This window comes from Prionailurus viverrinus, unplaced genomic scaffold, assembly GCF_022837055.1.
Source record: "Prionailurus viverrinus isolate Anna unplaced genomic scaffold, UM_Priviv_1.0 scaffold_33, whole genome shotgun sequence".
In the NCBI taxonomy this organism is placed as follows: Eukaryota; Metazoa; Chordata; class Mammalia; order Carnivora; family Felidae; genus Prionailurus; species Prionailurus viverrinus.
Genome location: NW_025927604.1, coordinates 7,249,891 through 7,269,914, shown reverse-complemented (window position 1 = coordinate 7,269,914; position 20,024 = coordinate 7,249,891). Strand labels below are relative to the sequence as shown.

The window sequence follows — 20,024 nt, the reverse complement described above, 5'->3', positions numbered from 1 at the left end:
GGAGTGCCAGGACCAAGGACAGTAACATTTCGGGAAAATTATATCAACTGTAAGGTTTTGGTTAACCTTTATGTTGCTTTTTCATTCCAGATTTTTTCACTACTTAAAACAGTACCCGGAACACAATAAACACTAGATAAAAGTCTGTCAAATTAATAAACTTTTATTTTAAATCACTTTCTAATTTTTTCAAATGAAACCTAAAGTCAAACTTCCTTTTCTCCTCCATCTAAACACGCTCTGGAATGAAGAGGGCTGTATTTGTTGTAACCAGCAATGCCTACACTGCATACAGATTTGTTTCATCCTGCTTTTCTACGTATTTGAATAATACAGCTTTCATTTCTGAAGTTATAAAAGTACTACTTTTTATTTTTACTCAAACCTACAGAATTTTAGCGTGATAAATAGTGAGCAGCATAAATGGTGAGTGTAACTCATCCCATAGTCTTCAACTCCAAGTGCTCTCAAGGGCTGGTACCTAAGATTCTGCCTTTCTCACAACCAAAACATAAAAGCATTAAGTCTTAATGATGGGAGAAAGGTGAAGATCTTTAACCAAAAGGCAACATTTATATATGTCTCTAAACTTAGAGATTGGAATGAAGTTTATTGGCAGCCTTCACTAAGAGTAAAAGAAACACCTTTAACGATAGGATTTGGGGAATGTATTTCCTGTAGCCAGAGAAACCACATTCAAATCAATATTAGTGGACTGGGTTGGCCACACTGAAAACAAAGATCCATCAGAATACATACCAAAGCAGTTACCCTACAAAGACAGGTACAACTTATAAGGAGTAGGCAGGGAGGAGCGCCTGGGTCGCTCGGTCTGTTAAGGGTAAGCGTCTGACTTAAGCTCAGGTTATGATCTCACGGGTTCCTGAGTATGAGCCGAGCCCTGCATTGGGCTCCGTGCTGACAGCTCGGAGCCTGGAGCCGGCTTCGGATTCTGTGTCTCCCTCTCTCTCTGCCCCTCCCCCGCTCATGCTCTGTCTCTCTCTCAAATAAACATTAAAAAAAAAAAAAAAAAAAGAATGCTACATTCTTGACAAGTTACTCTACACAGGTTGTCTTTCAAATGTGGAACCAGATGGTGTAGTGGTATTAGGATCTTTCAAGTTAAAGTAACTACAGGTTTTATCAGACAGAATCAAATAGGAACATTATTAAAGACAGAAATAAAAGACGCAATTAGTTAATGGAGTTTAATTTCTACGAAAATAGCACGCTGACTTCATCTGCCAATGACGAACTGTCCAATTAGACGCAATCTTCCTTCGCTGTGTTGACATTTGCACGGCCACTGCAGAAACAACGGTGAGTAAAACTGCTAGTGCCTTCCACGCACCTGAGCAAAGAGTATCACACCGCATCTGTTTATTTATTTATTTATTTATTATTTAAAAAATTTTTTTTCAACGTTTTTTATTTATTTTTGGGACAGAGAAAGACAGAGCATGAACGGGGGAGGGGCAGAGAGAGAGGGAGACACAGAATCGGAAGCAGGCTCCAGGCTCTGAGCCATCAGCCCAGAGCCCGACGCGGGGCTCGAACTCACGGACCGCGAGATCGTGACCTGGCTGAAGTCGGACGCTTAACCGACTGCGCCACCCAGGCGCCCCACACCGCATCTGTTTAAAGTGAATGAGTTGACGTGTGTACATCCGTATATGCATGTGTAACTACACGTAGAGATACACGTATAAACATCCTCACAAAACCATCGCCACCACCAAGATAATAACACATATCCACCCCCTCGCCAACTTTCACTGGGCTGGCATTTTTTTAGCTGTTCCATGTGACTTAAATGGGAAGCAGGCATAAGAACTTCAGCTGCATACTGGAAAACAATGACTGCTTCAAGAAAAGCTCTCGCGGGGGCGCCTGGGTGGTTCAGTTGGTTAAGCGTCCGACTCTTGGTTTCAGCTCAGGTCACGATCTCACGGTCTGTGGGTACGAGCCCTGCATCGGGCTCTGCGCGGACAGTGCGGAGCCTACTTGGGATTCTCTCTCTTCCTCTCTCTCTGCTCCTCCCGTGCTTGCTCTCTCTCTCTCTCTCTCTCTCAAAATAAAAACATAAACTTAAAAAAAAGAAAAAGAAAAAAGAAAAGCTCTTGGGTGAGCTACAAGGTAAATTAGCCACTTTCCTCAAGGGAAAAAGTTTTTTTTAGTTGCTTTACATATTTTGTCCAAGTTTTTAGCTGTTTAAGGTAGGAAGATAAATCCGGTCCCTGTTACTCCATCTTGGCCCAAAGCAGAAGTCTACACAGTTACTTTTCTCGGTTTCAAATCTGCCTTTCTTAAGTCTATATGGTGAAGGTAACATTTGCTCCTCCCCAGCTCTGTGGACTTGGAGCACATCCTCTTCCCGAGAGGGGTCCTGGCACGTTTGGCCTGTCCAGGGGCAGACTGCCCACACCTTTGATCATTTGGGTTACGGTGGCCCGAATGTGTGGTAACTAGAACAGGACGTTCATTGCACTCAGAGTGTGAAGAGGCCTCACTGACCAACGTTCACAGGACAGCATGACAGTCTCTAGCGTAAGAGCCAGGTGCGAGGGGGTAAAAGGAACACTGTAGTCAGAAGACTCAGGTTCACGTCCGGGCTCGACACTTTAGACTTGTGCGACTTGGGCACACTCACTCAGCTCGTGAGCCCCACTTGCCCCATCAGGGACCATAATAGCATATCTCACAGGTGAAAATGAGTATTAGGAGAAAATGAAATAGTGGATAAGAAAACACTTTGCAAATCTGTAAGGGACTAAACAGAGATAAAACGAGAAGGAAGCATATTCAATATTCCCAACGGTCCTCAATCTAACATTCCATCTTCCAAACCTCAAAGCTAGAACACATTAAACACTCTTGCAGAAGTATTAAGAAGAAATGCATCACCTTCTAAGTACAATTTTAATTATTTTCCCTTACACAACACAGTCTGAGTCATGCCATCACTTGTAAATGCGGCCCAACATCATTTCAAAAACCCATCCTAAATGTGATTTACACGTTCCTCAACTCATGTAGAAGCAGTGAAGATTAACATTCTTGGAATCTGCCCACGGCAGGAGTGACAAAAATCGATCAATTACTTGGGCGCTATGCCACATAACAGGCTAAAACTGCAACTTCCAAAACATTGGCAAATGCATAAATGATGTCTGTTACTTACTTCTGTAACGTTGTGGCAAGAAGTGCAGTAATATTTGCCTTCATCAGTAAGACCCCAAGAGACAGCAGCACACTGAGTGCATCTTTCTTTGAATTCTTTCTATAGGAGCAGATAGAAAAGGGGTTACTATCAAATCATATTCACCACATGGCATTTCTACAAAGAAGGTTCCCTGGATTTTACCCTGTAGATTAAAAAAATCATAGACAATAAAAAAATATATCAGAGAGATTATCTATAAGAAGAAAAGCCGTTCAGTCTTTTGGACAGTTTGAAGTGGAATTAAATTATTTTTTAAAGTTTCTAAAATATGCAGTGGGGGAGGGGAGAAAAAGAAGAAAAGGTGATGGGGTAAAAGGTTAAAAAAGATGAGTAAATAAAACTCCTTGAAAGTGCTACGAGGAAAAAAGACGACAAGAGTTAAGAAAAGACTTTAAAAATAGAAATAGGGGCCCCTGGGTGGCTCAGTTGGTTGAGCGTGCCACTTCAGCTCAGGCCATGATCTCAGGGCTCATGAGTTCAAGCCCGTGGGGCTCTGTGCTGACAGCTCAGAGCCTGGAGCCTGCTCCTGATTCTGTGTCTCCTTCTCTCCCTCTGCCCCTCCCCCACTCGCGCCAAGTCTCACTCTGTCTCTCAAAAATAAATAAATGTAAAAAAAAAAAAAAAGAATAAGAAGAAATAGCAGGCCATTTGCAACGTCCTCCGTGACACTAAAACCACAGATGACAAGAGAACCAGATTTTTATTGGGGTTGTTTCAAGTTTCGATTTATTCATCCAGCAATATAAGGAGTATTACCCATGCATGTCCTAGGCATTTAACTAGGTGCTGGGGATTCAGTGGTGAGCAAAACAGGATCCCTACTCATGGCAAATACAGGTTAGTGGTGAGTTATAATGATCAATTATAATGGTGAGTTAATGATCAATTTCATTCACCTGCCATTTACAGACGTTAACCGTCCATCATTCAATAACCATTTATTGAGCATCTATTACGACTAAGCCCTTCTACCACATGGTGCTTCCGTCCATACATACACTGGCACTAAATTCCTGATCCCCAGCGTTTAGGTCTTTGACCTTGTCGTTGATCTAGCTACCGAATGCTCCTTCAATAGGGCCAAAGGGTGCAGCATTTCATGTAGCGTGTTAGAAACGAACGCCGAAATCATTTCAACAAGTCGGTAAAGTTTGCAATGACCCCGTACTGAAAAGCGGCATCACCTCCGCGCGGCCCGAACCCGAATTCGGAATCCCTCACCCAGCCGGCGGCGAGGATTCCCAGAGACCCAGGCGGGGGTTACGGAGGAGCCGGCGGGCGCCAACCCCGACCCTTCCCACGCCCACCCCGCCAGCAAGGAGAACCCGTGGGTGGCCCCGCCGACACGGGACGCGCCACGTGGGTGGCCACCGCCACAAGCCCCACAGCTTCGGCCTCCCCCGGAAACACACCCCTACGGACTAACGCCCCGCCCTCCCTTCAGCCGCGACCTCACGGGGCCAGAAACGCCAGCCGCACCCCGGGCCCGCCAGCCCCATCCCTTGCCCCGCCCCGCAGCCTTCCGCCCGCCCTCCTCCGGCCGGCGGCCGCCCCCACGGCCGGTCGGCGTCCTCCAGCCGCTTCCCTCGGCCTCCCTCCCCTCCCGCCCCGCCGTCGCGCCCCCAGGGCGCCCGGCTCCCTCACCGCCTCCTCCAGGTCCATCGCGGCGCCGCGGGGCCCGTTACCCGGGCAGCGAGCGCAGCTTCCGGGAGCGCCGGGCGGAGCCCGCCGGGCGGAAACCGAGACCGCGGCTTTGCATTCCGGGCGCCTGGGGCTGCGGGGAGGTCCCCGCCGGCTCCGGGAGGGAAACCCCGCCGGCCCCGCGGCCCCCTCCCAGACTGCATTCCTCTCCTAGTCGTCGTAACCCGAGCCGACCGGGAAGAAACGGGGCGGTGCGTCACACCGAGCCGATTCAGTCCCGCTCCGCTCGCTGCAGAACCGTCTTCCCGCTGCGCGCGGCCAGGGAGGCGGTGGCGCGGCCGACGGTCCCCAGCGTGGACTCGGAGCGCTCCCGGGTCTCCACTCCGCGCTGGCTTTGCACGGGAGAGGCCTGGGGTTCTGGAGGGAAGAACACGTTTTCGCGGTAGACCCGGATTCAATCACCGTTTTCTGTGCCTCAGTTTCCTCCTCTGTAAGAGTTCGATACTAAGTGTTAGTCTGTATATTTTTTTAATGGTTATTTTTGAGACCGAGACAGAGCGCAAGCAGGGGAGGGGCAGAGACGGAGACACAGAATCCCAAGCAGGCTCCAGGCTCCGAGGGCTCAGCACAGAGCCCCACGCGGGGCTCGAACTCACGAATCCTGAGGGCCTGACCTGAGCTGAAGACGGAGGCTTAACCAACGGAGCCACCCGAGCACCCCTACTGAGTACTAGCATTAAGCAAGCATTTTACTTGGAAGCTGTTGGAGGAGTTACGCGATCTGACTTAATGTTTGACAGATCAGTCTGAGCCTTCCGGGGAGAAGACGCCGATGGGGGCAAAGGTAGAAGTTGAGAGGCAAGTCAGGAGAGTCTTAAAATAATCCAGACAAGAGAGGAGGGTAGCTTGGACTAGGTAAAAGCAGTGGAGACAGTGAGAAGTGCTAAAATTCTGGAAAGACAGATTTTGAAGGTAGACATAGGATATCTTGAAGGTCAGGAAGTGGGCAGTAACAGAAAGAAAAAAGTCAAGGGTGACTTCAAGACTTTTGACCTGCAATTAGAAGGGTGAAGTGATCATTGACTGAGTAGGGGCAGACTGTGGGTGGAACAGTTTGGGAGCGGGGTAGAAAGGAGCCCGGAGTTTGATTCGGGACCTATCGAGTTAGAGATGCCGGTAAGACATCCAGGGAAGATGAGAAGGTAGTTTGTAGCATTCACAGGCTACTCCTGGACTGGACACATACACTCGGCAGCGCTCTCTGTCGAGATGGTATTTAAAGTCATGAGACCAGATGAGATCACCAAGCAGGTGGCTCTTTATTCACTCGCTCCTTACTTCCCTGTCAGTTCACTGATTTCACAAAGTTGTTAAACACCCACTAGCTGCCGGGCACTGGGCCAGCAATTGGGAAATAAGAGAAAAACAAGACAGACTCCTTGCCTGCAAGAGACTCCCAGGCCAGTGGCGCAGCCCATCGCGTCATTTTTTTCATGGCACCGCACAAATGTTCTGTCCGGTTGTGTCACCCGTGGCATTTGCCAGGCTTGGCTCTGTGCAGCTTCAGACTCTTTCTGAAAAATCGTGCCTATCGTTAGAGCATTAAGGGTCGTCGTATGAACAGCTAGATCATAAGCCTCTTATTTTCTAGATCAGCCCTGATTTCAAGTGTTCAACTGTTAGAACAAGAGGGCAGCACCGAATGCTCAACTAAATAGTTAATGTATTGAACTAAATATGAGGTCAGGGATCTTTGTCTTTTTGTTATTGCCGTGTATCCAGGGCCTAGAACAGTACTCAGCTCATAGAATGTGATCAATAAATATTTGTTGAATGGATGAATGATTTTGTAAGATTTTCATGTATACGCAAAGTAGTTTAAACAGATGACATATCTTGATTGGAGACATTGGGCGTGTGGTTGCACAGAAGTGAGTCACAGATTTTTCCAGCCATTCCTTACCAGAAAATTGTTTTGAGCAAAGCCAGCCCTTTGGAAGATGTTTTCATAGACTGTAAGAATTAAAGGAGTGTTCGAACAGAGAAGCTTTAGTATGCAGTTCTTAAAACTCTGGCTCAGGTGCCCTATTTGCCTGTCAGATTGGCACAGATAATTTGAATGGACTCTGCCTTATGCTGCAGGTGAGCGTGAGTGTGGGTGTATTTCTGGAAAAAAACGTTGAGCTACATACAGGTCATGTTGTGGGGCAACAATGAGGTAACCCCAAGAAGAGGAAACAGGGAAATAAAATTAGAATTGAGATAATAGACCTTTAAAGCGTCCAGGCAGTCTCTGGGCCAAGATTTGATTCAACATCTTGATGGAAGGTATTAACATATCTAAAGAAAGAATGTGTACATCAGAAAGGGATACATTTAGCCCACCTGGTAAAGGTGGACCTAAATTTCCGCAAGGACCCCAGCTGTGCTATTATGCACTGGCAGCTGCTATATGTGACATTCCACGTAAGTGAGAGCCGGGGGAACCGGCACTAACCGCTACTCAATTCTGCCAATAACTCTAGGCTAATACATTTGCAATTTTGATGAGATGGACAAATTCCTAGAAAAATACAAGTTACCAAAATGTCTGTAGAAGAAATAGGAAATCTGAACAAGTCTATATTTATTCAGGAAATAGGTACGCTGTTATAAATAAAAAACCTCACACAGAAAACCGCAATCTCAAATGAGTTAAAGGTAGTAAATTTCTACCAAATGTTCAAGAAAGAAATAGTAGGGACGCCTGGGAGGCTCAGTCGGTTAAGTGTCTGACTCTTGATTTCAGCTCAGGTCATGATCGTGAGTTTGAGTCCTGTGTGAGGCCCTGTGCTGACAGAGCAGAGCATGCTTGGGATTCTCTCTCTCCCCATCTGTCCCTCCCCTGTGTACCCTTGCGCTATCTCTCTCTCTCTCTCTCTCTCTCAAAATCAATAAATAAAGTTAAAAAAAAAAGAAAGCAGCACCCATCTCCCACAGACTCTTCCAAATAATGGGAAAAGCACATCTTATGAGGCTAGCATAACTCTGACATCAAAACACGGCAAGAATATTCAAAGAGAAGTAAAAATTGAAGTCCATTCTCTCTCAGTAACATAGATGAAAAAGTTGCAAACAAAATACCAGGAAATTGAATGCAAGTCCTTTGTTATACTGAGCAATATATATAAATAGTTTAATAAATCAAAACCAAGTGGAGTTTATTCTAGGAGTGTAAAGTTGGTTTAAGTTAGAAAATACATAAGTCAAACAGCAGTGCAAGAATAGACCAAAAGAGGGGCGCCTGGGTGGCTCGGTCAGTTGAGTGGCCGACTTCGGCTCGGGTCATGATCTCACGGTTGGTGGGTTTGGGCCCCGCGTCGGGCTCTGTGCTGACAGCTCAGAACCTGGAGCCTGCTTTAGATTCTGTGTCTCCCTCTCCCTTTCCCTCCCTCGCTCATGCTCTCTCTCCCTCTCTCTCTCTCTCAAAAATGAATAAACATTAAAAAAAATAAAATAAAAAAAGAATAGACCAAAAGATCAATGGAAGAGAACAGAAAGTCCAGAAACTGACCCTCCCCCCCCCAAAAGTAAGATAACCCAATTTACAACAAAGGTGCTACTAAAATTCAGTGGGAAAGCAGTTTTTCAATAAAAACTATGATCAGTTGAGGGGCGCCTGGGTGGCGCAGTCGGTTAAGCGTCCGACTTCAGCCAGGTCACGATCTCGCGGTCCGTGAGTTCGAGCCCCGCGTCGGGCTCTGGGCTGATGACTCAGAGCCTGGAGCCTGTTTCCGATTCTGTGTCTCCCTCTCTCTCTGGCCCTCCCCCGTTCATGCTCTGTCTCTCTCTGTCCCAAAATAAATAAACGTTGGAAAAAAAAAATTAAAAAAAAAAAACAAACTATGATCCGTTGAACTTTCGTATAAAAAAAAATACCCCTACATCACGCCATATACAAAAAAATAATTAGAAGTGTATCATAGCCCCACGTGTAATGATTAAAGCCATAGAGCTTCTAGGAAAAAGAACCAGAAGACATCTTTCTGACTTGAGATAGATTTCCCAAAGAGCACAATCCTAAAAGCACTATCCGTGAAAGAAAAGATTGTTAAATTGGACTTGATTAAAATTAGGAACTTCAGTTCATCGAAAGACATTGTTGAAGCAAACCAAAGACTGAGAAAAGATGTTCTCAATGAATGAATTCAGCAAAAGACACCTACAACAAATAAATTCCTACGAATCAGTAAAAAGTAAATAAGTAGACAACCCAATGAAAAAAAAGGTCAAAGACTTTCACAACAATTTCGGGATAGTTAAGAGATCAGTAAATAAACAAAAAGGTGCTCAACATCATGACTCCTTAGAAAAATGCAAATGAGAACCACAGTGAGCTACTACAACTGGCTAAAGGTAGACAGTATTGAGATTTTGCAAAAACCTGGATAAATAGGCCTCTTCTACATTGCTGATGGGAGTATATAAATTGGCAGCAATACTTTGGAAAATTGGTTGGAAGCAATGCTAAATATATGCTAAGACCCAGCAATTCCAGGGGCACGTGGGCGACTCAGTCCATGAATCGTCCGACTTCAGCTCAGGTCATGATCTCACGGTTCTTGAATTCGAGCCCTGCGTCGGGCTCCGTGCTGACAGCTCAGGACCTGGAGCCCGCTTTGGATTCTGTGTCTCCCTCTCTCTCTGCCCCTCCCCTGCTTGCCCTCTGTCTCTTTCTTTCTCAAAAATAAATAAACATTAAGCAAATTAGGAAAAATAAAAGACTCAGCAATTCCACTCTTATATACCAAGAGAACTTCGTGCATAGATTCACCAGAAGATGTATACAAGTCTTTTCATTAAGCATTCTTTATAATAGCCCCGAGTCACAAACAACCAAATGTCCACCAAGAGGAGAATCGATAGCAAATTATGATGGCATCAGACCGTGGGATAGTATACAGCAATAAGAAAGAATGAATACCTGCTACCTACGACAACGTGAATGAATCTCACAAAATAGTGATGTGCAAAAGAAGACTGTGGTGGATTTCAGATGGGCTTCAGTTCTTTGCCACTCTTCCCATTGAAAGATGAGATCCAAGGGGCACCTGGGTGGCTCAGTCGGTTGAGCGGCCGGCTTCGGCTCAGGTCATGATCTCATGGTCTGTGAGTTCGAGCCCCGCGTCGGGCTCTGTGCTGACAGCTCAGAGCCTGGAGCCTGTTTCAGACTCTGTGTCTCCCTCTCTCTGACCCTCCCCCGTTCATGCTCTGTCTCTCTCTGTCTCAAAAATAAATAAATGTTAAAAAAAAAAAAAAAGGAAAAAAAGATGAGATCCAACTCCCCGCTCCCCGAATCAGCAGTGGTCTCGTGGCCAGCTTTGAGCAATCAAGTACTGAGTCAATGATGTCGTATAAATTCCACACGATGTCTGTTCGGCTTTTGCTTTTCCTCAGATGTGCTTTTCTGAAAGCCAGCGGCTGTGGCAAAAAGTCCAACTCACTTGAGATGGCCATGCTGTGAGGAAGCCCAAGCGAGCCACATGTATTGGAGAATCTACACAGAGGACTGAAGTGTCAGACATGTGAGTGAAGCCTTCTTGGATCCCCCAGGCTAGCGGGGGTCGTTAGCTCTATGCAGCACCCCCGCCCCGTGCCAGGTGGAACAGAAAACCACCCAGCCAAATTCCTGACTGACAGAATTGAGTCAACAAAAATGGTTGTTTTTAAGCCAGCAAATTCTAAGGTAGTTTGCTACACAGTAATAGATGAGCTACAGAAATTGGTACTCGAAGTAGAATGTTATGTAACAAGAACCGAAAACACATGTCCAGATCCTATCCTATCCAAACGCCTCGTCCTCGAGACAGCAGCCTATCAGAAAATAATTTTGAGGAGCACCTGGGTGGCTCAGTTGGTTAAGCACCTGACTTGATTTCGGCTCAGGTCATGATCTCACGATTCATGGGATTGAGCCCTATGTTGGGCTCTGTGCTGATAGCACACAGCCTGCTTGGGATTCTCTCTCCCTCCCTCTCCCTTTGCCCCTCCCCCCAGCTCGAACACTCTCTCTCTCTCTCTCTCTCTCAAAATAAATAAACATTTTAAAAAAAAAGGATTTTGAACATTCAACCCCACTATACAGATACATACTTTTGTATAAATTATATATATACAGGACTGTTCTAGTGATGTACATTATAGGACACCCATAAATATCAAAATAAGCTAAAAATCTAAATTATTAATGTAAATAACTTCCCTTTCAATGAAAATATTAGTAATATTGTAATTAGAGTAATCTTGGCTTACCACTATGTGGTACAGAGATTTGTAGTTCTTGTCCTAAATGCAGTTTACTTAAATACTTCTTTTTAATGGTGATCATAACAGAAACAGATGCCTCACAAAGATACAGAAGCCAAGTATTTTTATACCAGTGGAAACATCTGCAAACATTTATTCTCAAAATGCAATCTCCATAGCACATATGTCTTCCAAAAAAATGGTTACTTTTTCATGCCTTAAACGAAGGAGTGCCTAGCATGTGCCAAACAGTGTTTTAGGCACAGAGAATAAAGCAATGGATGGAAAGAACCTTTATCCCATGAAGCTTATGTTCTAGCTGGCAGAGTCACACAGCAAATACATATGTAAATCATTATGAAACCAGAATAACATAAGTAAATATTTCAGGTGGCAAAAAAGTCTTCCATGAGGAAAAAGAAAGCAGAATATGAAAACAGACAGGCGGAAAGGTTGGAGATCAGAGTTGCTGTTCTGGACAGTGGTGGGGAAGGCTTCTCAAATAAAAGTGACATTTGAGAGAAGATTTCAAACAAGTGGTGGGGGTGGGGCGGTGGAGCGCCTGGGTGGCTCAGTCAGTTAGGCATCCCACTTTTGGTTTCAGCTCAGGTCTTGACCTCACGGCTCATGAGTTCGAGCCCCATATCGATAACCTGTCCGTGCGGAGCCTGCTTGGGATTCTGTCTCCCTCTCTCTCTGCCCCTCCCCAGCTCGCTCTCTCTGTCTCTCTCAAAATAAATAAATAAACTTTTTTTTTTTTTTAAGTTGAAAAGAAGTTGGGGGGGGGTACTGAGCCATGCAGACACGTGGGGGATCAGCCCTTCAGGGGAAAAGACCTTGCGACAGTGAGGTGGCCTTGAGTAAGCAAGGAGATGTGTGGCAGAGGCCAAGAAGTTGGAGGCCAGATCATGGATGAGATCTTGTGGATTATAGGAAGGACATCGGATTTTATTCTCAGTGAGATGGAAAGCACGAGAGTGACAGCAGCTGATCCATAGTTTAGAAGGGTCCCCCGGGGGGGGGGGGAGGGGGGTATGGACGATAGGTCATAAGAGGGCGAGGGGAGCAGGGAGATCACTTGGGAGGCCCCTGAAATAGCCCACGTGTGGGCTAAGGGCAGGGCGAGGGTGCAGACACCGAGGAGAAACAGTCAACTTTGGGGTAGATTTCAAGGGCACAGTCTTCCTGATGGATCGGATGTGGGGAGCGAGAGAGAGAAAAGAGTGACTGCAAAGTTCTGGATCTGAACCCACGAAAGAATGCAGTTGCCATTTTTGGAGACCGGGCTTATGATAGAAAGTCCACGTATGGGCTTATGATAGAACGTGGAGGAAAGAATCAGGAGTGTGCTGGGATGTTTAAGTTAGTGTTGCCTACTCAGTATCCAGGTGGGGGTGCTGACTACGCTGTTGAAAAGGTGAGTTTGATGTTCCAGGGAAAGCCAATAACTGGCAGCAGGAATCCGGGAGTCAGGAGCCTGGATAAAGTCATCAAGGGTTTGTGGATAGAAAAGTCCAAGGACAGAGACCCGGCCACCCCAACACACCGAAGTAAGGAGCAAGAAGGAAGATCCGGAAAAGGAGGCTGAGGGTGAATGCCCTCGAAGTAGAAGAAAGTCAAGAGCATATGGTACCCTGGAAGCCAAGCTAAGAAAGTATGTCCAAAAGGTGGGAGCCATCAGCTTCGTCAAAGGCCCCTGAGAACCGCAGCAAGATGAAGACCGGATCGGACATGGGGTCATCAGTGCCCCTGACAAGAGTGGCTCGTGTTGGGGCTGAAACAGGATGGGTTCAGGACGAATGGCAGGAGCGTGCAGACCACCCTCGCGAGGCATTTCTTGGTGGAAGAAATGGCAGCAGAAGTGCCATATTGCTGATAAGCAGTGTCAAGTCAGGGCAGATGTTTGCTTGGTTTCGTTCCTTTGCCTGCTTGTCTAAGATGTTGGGAGAGAGGGAACGATTTCAGGGGCTCCCCCTGAGCTGGGGAGAGGGATGCATCCGGAGCTCAGGCAGAGGGATTGGCCTTGGCATAGACGGTTGGTTCCTCTGTGTCAGGACCATAAAGGAAAGGCCCGTGGCAGGCACTGGTGGGGACGTGGGGGAAGGACCCTTCTGACTGTCCCTGGTGAGACGGGAAGGAGGTCGTGAGCTGAGTGTGACAGTCCAGGGTTGCTGGAGGTCCAAGGAGAGGCCAGAGGTGTAATACCTCGGGGGCATGGGAGCGCTGAATCGGGAATCTGGTAAAGCGTCAGGGGCCCCCTGGACGGCTGAGATTAAAATATGAGGATAAGGCCAGTCAGCACACCATTCAGCTGCTTACTTTGTGGAGACATCCCCTTTGCCCTGGAGGGACAAATTAAGTGTATTCACGATTTCAAAAACACCTGCCAGGCAGGTGACAGCCACCGGTCACTGCAGGAGTATTTGCCTTTTTGTTTAACAAGAGAAAAGATAACTCATCTGTGAGTCTGACAGGTCTCTTAAGTATTTTGCCACGAGATATACAACAGCCTTCCGTGTGGAACAAAGGTCTGGCGTGGATATTCGGCTCGTTACAGGTTACGGTGAGGCTCCCATGACATCCGAGAGGTCCCGCGTGTATAGAATCATCTACGCCCTTGGCCTCCCACAGCAACGCTCACCAGTCTGCCTGCAGCCTTCGCTGCTGGAGAAGGGGGCGGTGGGTGGATCTCCCACGGCCTCACCCCAGTTCTTCTGTCATTGTGGTCAAAGCAGCTGCTCCTTCAGGGGTTCCGTGGACACCGTCGGATGGCCAAGTAGCTCTCGAAGAAAAGACATGATTGACTGTGGAGAACATTCATTCTCTGATGCATCTTCCCACAGACGGCCCCTCCCAGCGGTCCTTTCCACGTCCCATGACTGAAGTGGAATCCAGTGACTGCCATGAGCAAGGACTCACTAGAAACATATTTTGGGAGCCTGGGGGGCTCAGTTGGCTGAGCGCCCAACTTCGACTCCAGTCACGATCTCGCGGTTCGTGAGTTCGAGACCCGCGTCAGGTCACTGCTGTCATCCCGTCGGGGCATAGCCTGCTTCAGATCCTTTGGCCTCCCTCTCTCTGCCCCAATCCCACTTGCGCTCACTCTCTCTCAAGATCAAAAAACAAAAACAAAACAAAACAAAACAAAAAAAACCCACCTAAATAAAACATTAAAAAAAATAAACACTAATAAAAAAAAGAAATATCTCTATTTCATGCATCTGCCTAACCAAGCTTCAAATCGCAAACCTGTGTCATTCTAATTCTTGTCTCTTCTAAGTTTTCAGCCGTTTGTACGTCTTGCAACAGTCTTTGTCATCTGCCATTTCTGCAATATCTATCATGGCCGGGTGATAGAAAACAGAGAAATACAAAGTATAACTTTGGGGAGTGAAACGTGCTCGAAAGCCACGTAAGTATACAGGGTGACTGGCGTGGGGTGAGGTGAACAGAATTTTTATAGGGTCGCCGGGAAGTCTTCCGAGAAGAAGGGCCAGTTGATCGAAGATGGGAATGCAGAGAGAGCCACGGAGATGTGGGGAAATACATCCCAGGGAGAGTGAAAAAGGCCCTGAGGCCGGACTAAGGTTGGTGTGTTTGAGAAACAAAAGGAAGCCAGTGTGGCCAGGATAATGGGTAAGAGGTAGAGCCTTAAGCCTCAGGCTGAGCGCACTGGGCAGGGCCCTGACTGCCCACAGGTCTCCTGGACACACAGTTTGGTATAGGCACTACAGCCACAGTCTGTCCGACACATGGTACCAGATGTCCCCAGTAATCCCACCTCCTGGCTACCATTGTTGGCTCCCACCAGGGAAGGGAGAAGGGGGAAGGGACACCTTGGAGATCAACTGGGGGCGGTCAGCAGGTCGTGGCTGCCTTGTACTTCCCCCTTAACCCGCGCCTGCCTGTAGGGATGATGGCCTTCATGGAATTTTTGCTCAGAGAGAGCTGGGGATGGCCTGGGGCAGTAAAGTAGGGGTACTAGCCAGGCATTTGAGGCTTTGTTGGAATAGCAGTACTCCTTCAATAGGACAAGGCCGCGGAGGAAGGAAGGGGCGGAGGATTCCAGAGTGTAGCTCCCACTTTTCGCCATTCTTCCTGAATTTCACCCTCATTTGAGGGCATCCATTTGTTAAAACCCACCACACGCCTTCTAGTCAAGGGCATTAACAACGTGGTTTCCTTAGTAAATCGAGAGCTAATGCATATCTACCATTTTCTGAGCCAGACACCATTCTAAACGTGTTAACTCGCCATCAGCCCCATTTTACAGACAAGAAAACTAAAACAGAGAGGTTACCGTGGTCTGAGCCAGGAGTCAAAACTGAGTAGCCTCGCGGAGCATGCAGTTTTGGCTGCGATGCTCTAAGCCTCTTGGGAAGGACTGGGCTCGACGTCATTAAACATGGCGCTCTGCAAAAGATTTCCATGACTTAGCCAATAATGAGATCTTGAATATGTAAGAATCTCGGGTAACCCTGTAAGGATCAGAAAACATTTCAATATAATTGTTCTTGGTTGTATAGCAGCTGAGAGACAATTCATTGCCACAAGCAATATCGTTATTAAGAGAAATTCTCTGGGGCGCCTGGGTGGCTCAGTTGGTTAAGTATCTGACTCTTGATTTAGGCTCAGGTCATGATCTTATGGTCATGAGACTGAGCCCTGCATAGGGCCCCCTGCTGAGCATGGAGCCTGCTTGGGATTCTCTCTGCCTCTCTCTCTCTTTCTCAAAAATAAATAAATAAACAAACATTTTTTAAAAAGAGAGAGAAATTCTCTATTTGAGACTACAAGCCGACCTAGTGGCTACTGATTTATTGGGGACGTTATTAGAAAAGTGGATGCACTTCCCTCTGTCAAATCATAGCTCCAATAGGGGTGTTATTTAATTAGGGAGAACACGTCAAAAGATCACACCAGGAATTTCTGAAAACCAACAAATGACCTAGAAATTATTAGACTGATTCACTGAACGCTCTATGTTATAACTGACATCATTTTATTGGCAGTTTTATTCTATAAACAGAAGTTTGACTTATTTAGAAAATAAAAGGGAATACACGTTTTTAAAGTTTATTCGTTTAGTTTGAGAGAGGGAGAATCCACGAGGGGGGAAGGGGCAGAGAGAGAGGGAGAGAGAATCCCAAGCAGGCTCTGCACCACCAGCACTGGGCCACTGCGGGGCTCGATCTCAACGACTGTGAGATCATGACCTGAGCCAAAATCAAGATTCGGGCGCTCAACCAACTGTGCCACCCAGGCGCCACAAAAGAGAATACATTTTCAAATTTTGATTTATATAGACTTTTGTATATGAATATATGATTGAAAATGAGTATATATATTATTATGGTATATGTATAATATATATCATTATGGGTATTAATAGTATATAGTAATATATATTATTACGGAGATTTTGAATATTCCTTCTGAGGCCATGGTTAGGCATTTCAATTTAATCCCAAGTGTGCCGAGAAGTCATTGAAGGGTCTTGAACAGAGGAGTGGCATGGTCTGATTTACTCTGAAGTGTTGTGCAGGCCTCCGCGGGGGGAATGGACCTCAGAGGAGAAGGGGGAATGGAGGGGACTCATCGGGAGGGTCAGCGCTTGGATTCGGGTGCCAGAGTGGGCAAGGAGAATAGATACACTTCGAAGGTGGAGCCAACAAAGGACTGGGTGTAGTTGTGAGAAAAGGAGAGAAATCGATGATGAGGTCATGGTACAGCCTTTCACTGGGAAGGTTATGGGCAGATCAGTTTGGGGGGGGGGGGAAGTACCTAGAGTTGGGACATGTTCAGTGATATATCTGTAAGAAATACAAGAGGTGGGGCGCCTGGGTGGCTCATTCAGTTAAGCATCTGACTTTGGCTCTCTCGGGCCATGATCTCATGGTTCATGGGATGCAGCCCCACAGTGCAGAACCTGCTTCAGATTTTCTCTCTCTCTCTCTCTCTCTCTCTCTCTCTCTCTGCCCCTCCCCTCCTCTCAAAAATAAATAAATAAATAGCCTTTTTTTTTTTTTTTTTAAATTAAAAAAAAAAAAGAAACACAGAGGCACCCGGGTGGCTCAGTTGGTCAAGCATCCAACTCTTCTCTTGTTCAGCTCAGGTCATGATCTCACAGTTCATGGGATCAAGCCCCACACCAGGCTCTGCACTGACAGCACAGAACCCGCTTGGGCTTCTGTCTCTCCTGCTCTCTCTGCCTCTCTCTCTGTCTTTTTTTTTTCTCTCTCTCAAAATAAATAAGTCAACATTAAAAATAAAAATAGTAATCATAATAAAAGAAATACAAGGGAGATATTGAATAGGAAGTCAGACAGAGGAGTCTGGAACTCAGGGGAGGTGTACTGGCTGGGGATGTGAACTTGGGAGCCATGGTGTAAACATGAGATTTAAAGCCCGGGACTAAATGCAGACACCTACGGAGTGAGTGTAGACAGTGGACGAGGGGAAAGGGGCCAGGGGCTGAGACAAGGGCCCCGCCGCAGGTAGAAGACAGGCGGAACAGAACAATCCAGCAAAGGTGGTAGAGGGAGACCCAGTGGACGGTGGTGACCAGAGCCACATGGAAAGGGCTTCAAGAAAGAAGAACTGTCAAAGGCTATTAAGAGTTGGGTGAGCCTAGCTCAGGACCCACCAAGAGAGTCGTCATGGACAAGATGATTTCAGGCAAGCGGGAAGGGTGGAAATTTGGTTGGCATGGGTTCGAGGCAGGACAGAGAGGAAAGAGTAGACAGTAAAGAAAGACAAGGCCCATGGGAGTTTTGCTGAAAAGCAGAGCAGAGCATCGGGGGACCGTGCAGGGTGACACGGTGGTGCTGACCTGGGCACGTTTGCAGCATGTCTGTCTGCTAATGAAATCTCGGCTGGTGGGAGAGAGAGGGGAGCTTACAGGCAAAGTCCAAGCAAAGCCCTTGAGTGGGTGAGAGGGACAGATCTGGCCCCCGATGAGCCTGAGGGGCTTCAGAATTCTGTTCTGACAAGGCCATGGGAATTCCGGGAATGTGACCACCACTCCACCAGACAGGGGCCCTGCTCTGGGGCCCTGGTGGCCACAATAGAGCTGGTCCCACCGCCTCACTCCCCACCCCGACTTCCTGATGCTTCTAACAGCCCAGGGATTGGGAGCCGGCACACGTCAGCTGAAAGTTCAGTTAAGGAGGTTCCACTAAGTGCGGAAATAGCTAGGTACTATTTCTTCTTCTTTTTTTAATCTTTTTTCATGTTTATTTATTTTTGAGAGACAGAGCGTGAGCAGGGGAGGGGCAGAGAGGGAGACACGGGATCCGAAGCAGGCTCCAGGCTCTGAGCTGTCAGCACAGAGCCCGACGCGGGGCTCGAACCCACAAACTGCGAGATCATGACCTGAGCAAGAGTCGGACGCTTACCCGACCGAGCCACCGAGGTGCCCCGCTAAATACTATTTTAAGGAGGCAACAGAGCAGAGATTGCAATAAGAAGAGTCCATTTGAATCCGGGCCCCGATCCTTCCTGGGTCGTGTTGCGTCGTGACCTGGGCAGGTTGCTTCTCTGGGGCTCTCAGTTTTCTCATCCGCAGTATGGGGATAATAGCTTCAGCAAAATACTAAATAATACTAAATACTGCTGAGATCGTAAAGTACAAATGAGATGGTGGAGGTGCAAAGGCTCTGTCAAGACTTTGGACGTTGCAAAGTGAGAACAAATGCCATAAACTGTCATGAGGCTGCATTTACTAGATCATTCCCCCCGTCTGCCTCACTAAACAGGCGCAGCTGGTAGGCAGAGGCATTGCTAAGGACACATTCCCGTGTCACTCCTCTCTGTGGGTTTAATTTTCATAACTAGACTTCTAAGGTTTGTTTTGTGTTGTTTTTTAAGATAAGAGCAAGTCTTGGCTCCTTGTAGGAGACTCCCATTTCATCACAGACATAAGTGTATCACTTGAGGATCGTTGGTTGAAAGGGAAGGGTGGAGACATATTATTAACTTCAAAGCTTTCTTGGAGCCTATTAAATGTTAATCACAAAGCACAGGGATAGTCCTGAAAGCAAACACTTCTCAGATGCCTGAGCCTTCCTCCTCGGGCTCCCATCGACACTTCTGCTGCAGGGAAGAGAGAATCTAGGACATCCCCCGCCAACGGACCTTCTGGGGGCTCCAAGGCCTGGCTGTGGCCTGGTGTGTCCAACAGCCGAAGCCGAAGTCTTCTGCGGTCTGCCTGGCGCTGGGAAGAAGGCTGAAGGGATGAGCACCTGCTGGTCACATTGTGTGTCAGGTGCTGCACCAGGCCTACCACACAGGTCACCTCATCACTGAGCTGGGAGACCATCATTCGCTTCTCATCAAACAGGAAGAAAAACTGAGGCTCGGGAGGTCAAGTCGGGTCATGTGGCAGGAAGCGCGGGAATCTTAATTCAGTTCTGTCTGTTCCAAAGAGCTCACTCTTCCTGCTCACAGAGTGGGTGCGTTCTTCAGGGGATGAGTAGATGGATGAATAAAGTCCTCTGGATGCAAAATTGCCTTGTCGAAGGACATCAACAGCCAGAAGGCACAGCCCCAATTAAACAGAAGCAAAACAACGTTCTAAGATTATGTGAGGTACTCAGAGTTTGCCTTAAATAACTCAGGAGTTTCCCAGACTCTTGAGTGATAAGATCTCAGGTAAGTTGCAGAACCTGTTGGGGGCTGGCTTATCCATTTCTGGTCCTGGGGCCCTCCCCTCCATGCCCCTCCCTCCTTTTCAGGAAACGGACTCAACAGAGCCATAGCTCTGGCTGTGCTCTGGAAAATCCTTGAAAGGGTCCTGGCGGGTGACCATCCCGTGGCCAAGACGACCTACATGATCCATGGGGCCCCACACAGAACGAAAACGTGCCGCCCCTCA

At 47.1% G+C, this 20,024-nt stretch overlaps 1 protein-coding gene and 1 long non-coding RNA gene across 3 annotated transcripts in view; both read right to left on the bottom strand.

Moving 5' to 3' along the window:
* The window catches only part of TAF1B (TATA-box binding protein associated factor, RNA polymerase I subunit B), a 68,454-nt gene extending 63,431 nt beyond the window's left edge, over positions 1-5,023 (bottom strand). The window contains exons 1-2 of one of the 2 annotated variants that reach the window (XM_047845221.1): positions 4,868-5,023; positions 3,182-3,280 (exon numbers count right to left, since the gene is read on the bottom strand). In XM_047845221.1, the coding sequence (XP_047701177.1) occupies positions 3,182-3,280; positions 4,868-4,885 (117 nt within the window). In that variant the 5' untranslated portion in view covers positions 4,886-5,023. The remainder of the gene's footprint in view (positions 1-3,181; positions 3,281-4,867) is intronic. The other variant, XM_047845220.1, reaches the window with a different exon arrangement.
* Positions 5,024-13,639: 8,616 nt separating this feature from the next.
* Positions 13,640-15,607, bottom strand: LOC125158308 (uncharacterized). The gene is made up of 3 exons (XR_007149332.1): positions 15,450-15,607; positions 14,399-14,486; positions 13,640-13,931 (listed from the first exon to the last, which is right to left on the bottom strand). It is a non-coding gene; the product is annotated as an uncharacterized LOC125158308 (long non-coding RNA).
* Between the last annotated feature and the right edge of the window lie 4,417 nt (positions 15,608-20,024).